Here is a 10,804-nt window from a genome sequence, read left to right as displayed (position 1 = left end):
GCGGGGGGGGTGGGCATCCGGCGGGTGGGGGGGGGGGGGGGGGGGGAATGGGCATGGGGGTGGAGGCAGATCAGGGCCCCCACACTGAGGGAGGGAGTGGGGCTGGGGTAGGGTAGGTGCTACCCAGCCAGGGTGGTGAATGTGACCCCATTGGGAGAGGGAGAGAGCTGCAGGCAGCTTGTTTGGTGAGGTGGAAAGGAGGGGTGGCTCCCCACCACTGCATGCACCCCTGAGGAAGGCATGGGGGGGCATGTGCCCCCCACAGATCTGTGAGCAGGGTGAGGGAGGGCTGCATGCTGTGGGCTTTGGGCCAGGGGCTGTACCAGCCTCTTCCTGGTGGGGGCTAGGCCGGGGCTGGACTCGGGGGTGGGGCAGGCAGTGGCAGCGCTGGGAGTTGTGGCTACAGCAAATTTTGGGGTGACTATAGCCCACCCGCTAGCCACCCCTCCCAGCACTACTGCTGCCCACCCTGCCCCTGCCTTCCCGAGCCCAGCCCTGGCCCAGGCCCTTCTGGGAAGAGGCTGGTGCATCCCCTGGCCCCAAGCCCACACCAGGCAGCCTGCCTTCATCTCGCCCCAAACCCACACCAGGCAGCCTGCCTTCATCTCACCCCATGCACAAGTCCAGGGGCCACCAGCCCCCCGTGTCTTCCCTGAGGGTGTGTGTAGCGGTGAGGAGCCGCCCACACTCCCCCGCGTCCCCCAGATGAGCCATCTGCAGCTCTGCATTGCTCCTGACAGGGTTGCATTCACCGCCCTGGCTGGGCAGCAGCCTCAGCCTCTGCCCCTGCCCCACTCCCTCCCTTACCATGGGAACCTCAATCTAGGGCCCTCCCCCCATGCCTCTTCCCTCTGCCCACCCCCCAGCAGACTTACCAGCTGGATGCTGCTCTCCAAGCTATCGGGCTGCATGCATGGTGCAGCAGCATTTATCAGTGACATTATTGGCTAAACTGGCTAAAAATAGCCGACTGCCAATAATGTTTATTTTCCCTTTATTGGTGGTGATCTAATATGCAACCAATATATTAGTGCACCTCTAATATTTTATGTTGCTCTCATGAATGGATTATTTGCTGGCTTGCCTCACCTTCTCTAAAATCTTCAAAGACATGCTGATATGTGATCCTACTTTTGGTGAAAGCTTTCCATCAAGTGTTCTGATAAATGAAAGATGCGCCAGGAATGCGGCTAATGGAGCAACAACTCAGCAATTGTAAATAAGTACGTGGTTTCTGTGGCAAGGCATTTTCAGATCATCTTTGTATGTTAAAGAAAGCAACATTGTCTCATAAGCTGTTTGTTCCTTAACACAATGTTTATAGTATGGGATACCTTTCTATCTACAATATCTGGCTCACTGGCCAGAGTATTTCATTGTTGCAGAAGCACCTGGTGGAGAGCTAATGGGCTACAGTGAGTGGCATTTTGAAGTGTGTTTGTGGGGGACAAAACTTGTTGTTTTTAAACTGTACAGATTCCATTGCAATTGAAATTCTTTTGTGCTATAAGTCACATGTTTAGATTCAGCCTCCAGTTGTTCTGAATATTTATACTAAGTAGAAAGTTACATTAGAAGCAGAAGCTTACTTAGATCAGAGGTTTTCAAGCCCCCTGGTGGGTACCCCTTCCGGACAAAGAGTGGAGGGTAGGGGCTAACACAGCCAGATGCAGAGCCGGTGGCATGGGGAGCTTGCATGTGGCCACCACCACTATCTATACATTCCTTGTTGCGGCTGGGCGCCACTTCCCGCCCAGCCATCTTCACGTGCAGCTGGCTGTCAGCACTCCTCATCCCCCAGTGCGGCAGCAGTGCGGGGAGCTTCCACACAGCAGCTGCCCCTGCTGCCATGTATACATTCAGCACCGCCGCCACATGCTGATGGGGGTGCTGATGGCTGGCCAAATGCGAAGCCAGCGGTGCGGAGAAGTGGGGATACTTGGGTGCAGGAAAGCAGCGCCCGGCGGTGGCATAGAGTGACGGATGGTGGTGGTGGCGGCCCTGCCCTGTTTTCCTGTGCCTAAGTATCTCTACTTCGCACTGCTGGCTTTGCGCGTGGCCAGTCGTCAGCATCCCCTCCACCCGTGGTGCATGGCAGTGGCTCTGAGTGTATAGATGGCAGTGGGGGTGGCCACCGTGTGTAAGATCCCCGTGCTGCTGCCGTGCATTGGGGGGAGAGGGTGCAGTCAGCCAGCTGCATGCAAAGCCGGCAGTATGGAGGAGTGGGGATACTTGGGCGCAGGAAAGCAGCATGCAGTGCCTGGTGGCAGTGCCATGGAGTGATGGATAGCAGCAGTGGCCCCACCTCCTGTGCTGCTGCTTTCTAGGTACCCCCACTTTTCTGCACTGTCAGCTTCGCATCCAGGTGGCCGTCAGCAATGCCCCTCTCTCTCCCCCGGCTGGCCTGGGTGCTTGGGCATGGAAAATGGCACATGGTGACAGTGCAGAGTGGTGGATGGCAGTGGCAGCCCCGTCCCCCATGCCATACTTCTCAAGTACTCTGCTTCTCTGCACCACTGTCATATGCTCCCTGGGTCCTTCCCAATTATCTCCAGGGGTATGTGTACCCCTGGTTGACAAGCCCTGACTTAGACTATTCTCTGTGGCCATAGGGCACGATTAGGAGCAATGGCCTCAAATTGCATCGAAGGAAAGTTGGGTTGGAGATTAGGAAGAACTTTTTCACTGTCTATCCCTGGAAATGTCTAAGAGCAGGTTAGACACTTGACTTGGGTGTTTTAGTCAGGGATGATCCTGCCTTGAGCAGGGGGTTAGACCAGCTGACCTCCTGAAGTCCCTTCCAGTCTTATTTCCTATAGATATATATTCACTCTTGTAACCTTATTTGGTGTTGCTCAAGGAACTTTAAAAAATAGATGGACATTCAGCTGGGGTCCCAGATGCACGCTTACTTTAAGCTTCTGGGTGCCTGTGGAAGTGGCACCTAGGCAGTAAGGAGCTCCAGGCTCCACCACTTGTGTGTACCTGGTGGATACAGATGGGGAGCAGGGAGTTCCTGCTCCACAGCTGCACTGTGAAGGGCTCCCCTTCCTGGCAGTCACACAGTTGGGGTGTAAGGAATATTGTGGCCCCATTCCCAGAATTGTGCAACCTGCCATGCAAGTTGGGCATGGCAGGTCATGCAATTTGAGGAATGGGGCATAAAGTTTCTCAAACCCCAGTTTCTTAAATGCCTTAACGTCTGCCAGCAGCCACAAAGCAGCTTCACAGAGAATGGTTTTACTTGTTAATTCCTTAGGTTTGCTGCTTCTCTATTGCATGTATACAGGCCCTGGTAGGTGGGGGAAGAGGGTTGTGAAAGTTACATTGACGTGTTCCAAGCCTACCACTTTTTTCCCCTTCTCCCCATATTCATGGCCACCTGGGCCACATCCACAAGAGAGTGGACATTTGGTTCTCCAGGGACAACTAGCAGCAGCATACCTTTTGCCGCCACTAGTTGTGCCTGGGGAATGCCTGTGCCACGCATCTTTTGAGGTTGCAGTGGTGGCGATCCTGCCACTCAGAGCCTGGCTGACTACTGGAGTGTGACTCCAGTTTTGAGTGGCACCTGCTGCCCCTGTGTATGCTGCTCTGCTATTTTTTTTTTATTTTTTATTTTTTTAACCCCTGGATAAACCCCATGCTGCTTTCTTGTACTGCAGAGAACAGCTGAATGTGCGGTATTTCTGCAGTGCCACATACTTCATGGCCACACTCATCTGGATGCAGCCCTGCTGTCTATTCATTTCCTTCTTACATTTCCTGCTGCCATGTTAGTATGTAGGTCTGACAGTGTAGATACATGTAGCAAACCAAACCTGAGTAGCCGCAAAGTGCTATGAATCACAAGAAATAAATGAAAGAGGTATATCCAAATAGAAGTCTACAGCAAAACTGACAAGAGCCCCTCAAATTCTAAGGGTAGCAGCAGTGGCCAGGGATGTAAGCCAGTCCCCAGACCTAGGGATCACATGCTCACTGTCCTTTTTTGTTTTCAGTCAGTTGCTAAATAAGCAGTAATCAGAGACTGGCCCTAGCATTTTCATTTGAAACCACTTTAATGACAGAAGTAATAAATTTGAGAGTTGGGGCTTGAGAATTGTGCAAGAAGGAACCTCCAGAGAAGCAGGATTCCAAGTGATCAGTTTTCCTTTCCTTCCACCAACCTCTCCCTGTTGTAGCACTCTGAAGGCCTGCTCCCTCAGCTTTCAAGAAGCTCTGTTCCCTCTCAGCCTTTAGGGAGAGGGCCTTGAGGATCAGAATTACTTTCAGCAGAAGTACACAAGTTTCAGATGGAGATGTGGTTGTCAAGGTCCCTGTCCCCTTTCATTTTGTCCCTCCGATGTTATTTCACATGTAGATTCCATTACTGCAGCCTTTACAGAATCAATGTTGTTTCCTTTCGCTGGTTTCTTTTGCAAAAATGTACAGCTGGGACAGCATCTGTTAATCCATTCATCCCAGAGTGCTTTTTGTTTGCCTTTTGTCTGCAGTAATGGGGAAAGCAGAAGGCTCTGTAGCCAGGGAGGAGTGGCATGGACATGTTACTGCTCTCTCTGTTGCACCTGAATTTCGCCGGCTGGGTTTGGCTGCTAAATTGATGGAGCTCCTAGAAGAGATTTCAGAAAGGTGAGCCCCGTGTGCACGTTCTATGTCAGCTTTTCTTCAGCTGCTCTGGTCTTAGCCACTTAAGTATGGTCCAGGCAATTGACTTATCTCTTTAAATGAGTGGAAAATTGAGCAGACACTCACTAAACAAGTGGTATTTTGGTTCATGGAAATACCCTGTGGTTACAGAGGGTAGGTTTAGAAGATAGTTAGCAATTTTAAGGTATTTTCTGGCTGCTGTGAATGCTTATTTGTGGGGACCAGAGTGAAGCAACTTATGTTGTAGTCGGAACATCTCCTCTACATACAAAAGATTTTCTTCACAATACATCAGTGCTGTTTCCTAGAGTGCCTGTAGTACACTACATGCTTTTCAGACAGAAAACTGTCCTGTCTCAAAGAGCAGGACAGTGGGGAAGGGAAGCTGTGAAGTGTTCTAGCAGGAATTGGGAGGCAGGAGGGACAAGGGTGGGGATTAGTACTCAGCCTAAGAAGAAAAGGGGCAGCCTAATGACTTATTAATTAAGCAGTTAGCTGCTTGTTCACAAGCTCCCTTCCTTCCAAAGTAGGGCTTCATCTGAGCTGTGTTGTATGGCAGGACTTGCCACTGCTTCTCCCCTCTCACAAAGGCTTCTGGAATGGTTCCAACAGCCACCCTGCCTGAGCTGCTGTGTTATTAATTAACCATTTAACCAATATAATTAGAGGAGGTTAAATGGATACTTGGAAAAATGGTATTTCCATCTCTAGATACCATGTGATTTTGCATTTTAATTCTCTACAAAGAAATCAAAAGACCTTATTCAGACTGGGATAAATTTACATGATATGATGGAAGAGCTAAAGCCAATATAATTTCTAAGAACTGGGTCAGCCATAGAAATAGAGAACTTTCCATCATAATTACTTACAGATATGATTAAGGGCTAGTTCTAATGTACAAGGCTTTCTCTTTTCTTCTTAAATGGATAGGAGCTAGTGGCAGAAGATATTCATGTAGATTTTTAAATGGATGTGTAAAATCTATCCTTTCCCCCTTTTCTCTGAACTCTGGGCATGTGGTTAAAATTCTGTCTTGTGTAATAGAAAATAAATGCATTTGGTCGTAATATAACATAGATTTCATAGACATTAGGGCTGGAAGGGACCTCCGAAGATCTTCGAGTTCAGCCCCCTGCCCAAGGGGTAGGAAGTCAGCTGGGGTCATAGGATGCCAGCAAGAGAAAGTAGTGAAAGAATCATTAAAGTAGTGAAAGAATGCCTTTCTATCGTTAGAAGTTAGGGGATGTATTAGTTTGCACATCATCTTTTGAGGAAGCTTCTCTAGTTTCACCAGTGATTTCTAAAAGTATGTTATGCCTTTCTTCATTTGATTTTTTTTTTTTGTTTTTGTTTTTCCTTTCCAAAGAAAGGGTGGCTTTTTTGTGGATCTCTTTGTGAGAGTCTCAAATCAGGTGGCTGTAAATATGTACAAGCAACTAGGCTACAGTGTGTACCGTACTGTGCTAGAGTACTACTCTGCTAGCAATGGCGAGCCTGATGAAGATGCTTATGGTAAGTACTTTGCTCCTTAGAGCAAATCAGCCTGTAGTTCAGGAGGAAAGCTCCAACTTAGGCTTTTGGAGGGTTTTTGGTTTGGTTGGTTTGATTTATTTGTTTTTTAAATATGATGTCACTTCAGTCAACGATTTATAAGTGAAATTAGTATTACTTGAATCACAGATTTTAGTTCTTCAACATCTCATGTATATTTGGTGGCACAGTGGAACCCAGATTCTTCACAGCATTAGGTTCCCAATCCCCTGTGAAGATGAGGGCTTGTGAATCAACTGAGGATATGTCTAGCTGCAGCAAACAGCTATGCGGGTCCTCTGAGATACTCCAGGTCTTTGAAATAAAAGCCACAGCAGAGGGTGCTGCTTCTCTGATCAGCTGCTTGAGACACTGCTAACCTCCAGCTGAGTAGAGAAGTGGTTTCCTTTAAAGTAAAATCTGTAGCCAGTATTTGCATGGCTTGTCCTTCTTTCAGCAGCGAGCTGCAAATTAACGTGGTTGTGAACCACCCAGTTATGAATGATCCAGGTTCTACTGTGGAAGTCATTTTTAGTAGTTATAGATTTACAGTGCAGTTATACTGGCCGACTGCTTTGGAGTGCCTTCTCTAACTAAGGTTCAAGGGCAGGGCCTGCTCTAATCCCTTACCTATGCATCCCTTCCTTTAGCAAATTACTTCTGAACTGAATTTTTTAATTCTTTGCTACACCCCAAAAGTGAATTTATTTTATAAACAGCAGGAAAATTGATAGTTGGGAGCTGTGGCATGAGCTTTTGCTTGAGTTGAGGGGAGGAAGGAGCAGGCCTCTGGGTAGCAGATGCTTTGAAACATCCTGATATCAGAGTTATAACTATTTGAAGTCAACAAAGATGAACATGAGCTTTACAACTTATTTATGCCTTTATTGCATTCTGCTGCTGGTGCTTACAGGCCCCTTACACCGTGGAATGATAGACCTTTTATTTTAATGTAGAGGAAATTTAAAAGCTAGCTATATCAGGTACTTGTCTTGAAATTTTGGATATTAAAGGTTGCTTCCGTAATGCTCACTTGGCCATGCACGAGGTATTTTCTGTCCTGCTTTGTTGCATATAAATAAATAAAAGCACTGATGTATTAAAGTACACCATATGCTCTGTAGGATGTGGCATTAGTATCCTGGAAGCAGGCTTACCAGATGCTTATTTCAATGGTTATGTTGCAATAATGAGATTTTTTGCCTTTGCTCCCATTTTATTTGTAGCCGGCTTATACTGAAACTTTTTTGTATGAAAGATTACCTTGTTTATCATAATCTACACAGGAAACTTACTTCATATTGGTTTAATATTGTCTTTGCCGTTATAGTAACATTTAGTTGTTTGTCAACAGATATGAGGAAAGCTCTTTCCAGAGATACAGAGAAGAAATCGATTATACCACTACCTCATCCTGTGAGACCCGAAGATATTGAATAACCATACGCTGTGGTTCTCAGGTAGTTTACCAAAAATAACATGAACAAATTTAAGGATTTTAGAGAGCACTTTTTAAAGATAACTGAAAGCTCTATAGTGAGAAGAAAGAATGGACAAACTGGATAAATAAGGCTCAAAGTTTTATCTTCCATGAAGCCCCCAGAGAAACGATAAGTTTGCTTACACTGTTTATATTTCAACTTCCCATTGTTATTTATAAAAAAAGCAAATGGATTTAAACATTCCACCATCATGTTTTATACTAATCAGTCCCACAGATGGGAATTGTCAGTACTTTCACCTCCTGGGCCTGAGAATCACAGCTTCAATGTTTTTGTACTTGTTTGAATAATAGCTTTAAAGTAAGATCTGAAAAACATGAAAAGTAAAATAAAATGCAGGTTTATTGTGTGACTCTGGTGTTTAAAATGATTCCATGGGTTTTTCTCACACTAGTTATTCTTATGTCAGGTTCCCATTGCTGCCTTTTTATAACTAGTTTTCAAGTTTGAAATTTCGGCTGAACTGATATATTGCACTTCAACAACACTCATTGCTCTTGCTCTTGGAATCTTGAATAAAGGTAGCAGTACTGGTGAAAGGGATCAAACTGTACCTGTAAACTTGCAGCAGAGGTGCTCAACCTCTGTCCAGTGGGCCAGATCCAGCCCGCAAGGCCATGTCATCTGGCCCACAGATCTGAAAATATCATGGCAGGGAAGTGGTGGCAGCATTAATTCCAGCTGCCAAATTTTCAGACCCATAGGGAGTCTTGTGGGGTGAATGATGTGGCCCTGCATGCTGTATCATGCTCAGACACAGGACTGGGTTGTACCCATGAACTGACCCCATGTGCTGAATCTGGCCTGTGAGCTGACTCACACCACTCTAGCAGCTCACTGGGCCAGAAGGTTGAGCATTGATTTAGAGCATCATTGGAAGTAACTCAACAATGTTCTGAAGTATTGAGTATATGAACACCTGCTGTGTAGGGAAGGGAGGAAACAGGAGCTGAGAAGCAGCAGCTAATCTGTGCTAGAACAATAGGAATGAGTGCTTCTGGAAATTAGTCTTACTGCAGTCTCTTATTTTAAGATAGAAAACAGGGATTCTGCTTCCACAGTTGAAACGTCAGCTTTCCCATGACACAAGCTGTTTGTATAACCTCTTTAATAACCTGCTGCTATTGAGCCAGGGATGAAGGGTTCTTCCAGCTAGAATGAAAAGCACTTAGATGTACGCCGAAGGCCTTTTTACTCTAAGAGTGCTGAAGAGAGGCAAAGAAAGATCAGTAGCTCTTCTCTCTATTCCAGGCTGCCCCCCACAAACATTACCATGAAATTGTAATGGATAGTAGTCAGTTTGAGGCCACAGTACGTGTCTAAGAGGTAATGCATCCAAATGTTCAGGGCCATCCCTGGGCGGGGGGGGGGGGGGGGAAATCAGGGCGATTGCCCTGGGCCCCATGCTTTGCAAAGGGTGGGGGGCTAAGAAGAAAACGGACAGCCTAATGACTTATCAGGGTGGGGGGTGCAGACAGTGCTGTACAGGCCCTGCCACGCAGTGCCGGCTCTGTGCTCCGGCTGCTCACCAGCTCAGCCCTGCACACCCCTAGGGATGGCTCTGCAAATACTACTACTGTTTTCAATTCTAAATAGATTCAAACAGCAGCCTGGTGAGGGCACTGAAGACCTCTGCATATAAACATGAGGGGAACTGAAGTGCTACAATCCCATGTCACATAATAAAGTCTTCCATTGACCAAGTCGTGTAGTGTAGTAAAATCTATGTATAGGTGCCTGAGAGACTGGTCTTCACTAAGTGAAAAGATGATGCTGAGTGATCTTGAAGCCAGGTTTTGGAGTCTAGCATAGATGCATTTGACTGCATTGATTCTCAGTGATGATGCTATGACAGCCTTTAAAGTTTTGTAATTTCATAGTAGCTAGGGTCAAGCAGGACCTGAACATTCACAGGCAGGAATGAATGTTGGGTTCACAAGACCTCAGACAGGTGATCATCTAACCTCTTTTTGAATTTGCCCAAGGTAGGGGCAAGGACCACATCCCTGGGAAGTTGGTTCCAGATTTTGGCCACCCTAACTGTAAAATATTGCCCCCTGATCTCTAACCTAAACCTGTTCTCCATCAGCTTATTACCATTGTTCCTTATCACCCCAGGTGGTGCTGGGGAGAAAAGGGCTCTACCTATTTGCTGATGATCTCCCCTGATGAGTTTGTAGGCAGCCACCAGGTCCCCCCTCAGCCTTCGCTTGCTGAGGCTGAACAGGTTCAGGTCCCTCAGTCTCTCCTCGTAGGGCCTGTCCTGCTGCCCTCTAACCAAGCAGGTGGCCCTCCTCTGAACCCTCTCCAGGCTGACCACATCCCTTTTGAAGTGTGGCGACCAGTGCTGAACGCAGTACTCCAACTGCGGCTTGACCGGTCACATAGAGGGGGAGTATCACCTCTCTGGACCAGCTTGAGATGCACCTTTGGATGCGTGACAAGGTATGGCTGGCCTTGCTGGCTGCAGTCTGGCATTGGCAGCTCATGTTCATCTTGGAGTCAATAATGACTCCAAGATTCCTTTCCACCTCTGTGCTTTCAAGAGGGGAACTCCCCAGCTTGTATGTATGCTGTGGATTCCTTCTCCCAAGGTGCAGCACCCTGCATTTGTCTATGTTGAACCCCATCCTATTCTCATCTGCCCACTTTTGTAGTTTGTCTAAATCTACTTGCAGCTTCTCTCTCAAGTGCGTGCGTCTACCTCGCCCCACATCTTGGTGTCATCAGCAAACTTGGGCAGCGTGCTTTCCACCCCCTCATCCAAGTTACTGATGAAGATGTTAAAACAGTGTGGGCCCAAGGACCGAGCCCTGGGGTGCTACCAGAAGAAGTTAACAAATAAGCACAGGCTCAGCCAAAGAGGGAAGAGCCTGACTTACTTTCCAGTCGCTCCTCCCCCACACGCACCACAGTACTAGTTGCTTCTCCTTCCTAGGCCCTTTGAACAAGTAAGCACTATAATAACTAATTGGGGTACCACTCAAGTTATAGAGGGGTGCCTCATTTCTAAAAAGGTTGAGAACCATTGGGTTAATACAGCAGTTATTTCTAGGCTCTTGAAGCGCTTTACAAAGGATGCTGCAGAACCATAACCATATATGCATATCACTATGTAA

At 47.0% G+C, this 10,804-nt stretch overlaps 1 protein-coding gene across 1 annotated transcript in view; it reads left to right on the top strand.

The window, feature by feature from the left end:
• The window catches only part of NAA20 (N(alpha)-acetyltransferase 20, NatB catalytic subunit), a 12,373-nt gene extending 4,336 nt beyond the window's left edge, over positions 1 to 8,037 (top strand). Inside the window, exons 3-6 of the mRNA XM_019516132.1 lie at positions 1,325 to 1,415; positions 4,497 to 4,632; positions 6,020 to 6,165; positions 7,538 to 8,037. Coding sequence (XP_019371677.1) covers positions 1,325 to 1,415; positions 4,497 to 4,632; positions 6,020 to 6,165; positions 7,538 to 7,623 — 459 coding nt within the window. The 3' untranslated portion in view covers positions 7,624 to 8,037. The remainder of the gene's footprint in view (positions 1 to 1,324; positions 1,416 to 4,496; positions 4,633 to 6,019; positions 6,166 to 7,537) is intronic.
• The last annotated feature ends 2,767 nt before the right edge of the window (positions 8,038 to 10,804 follow it).

This window comes from Gavialis gangeticus, unplaced genomic scaffold (genome assembly GCF_001723915.1).
Source record: "Gavialis gangeticus isolate Ggan-Ray unplaced genomic scaffold, GavGan_comp1, whole genome shotgun sequence".
In the NCBI taxonomy this organism is placed as follows: domain Eukaryota; kingdom Metazoa; phylum Chordata; order Crocodylia; family Gavialidae; genus Gavialis; species Gavialis gangeticus.
The sequence above is the reverse complement of the archived record's forward strand: the minus strand, read 5'-3'. Positions and strand labels throughout refer to the sequence as shown.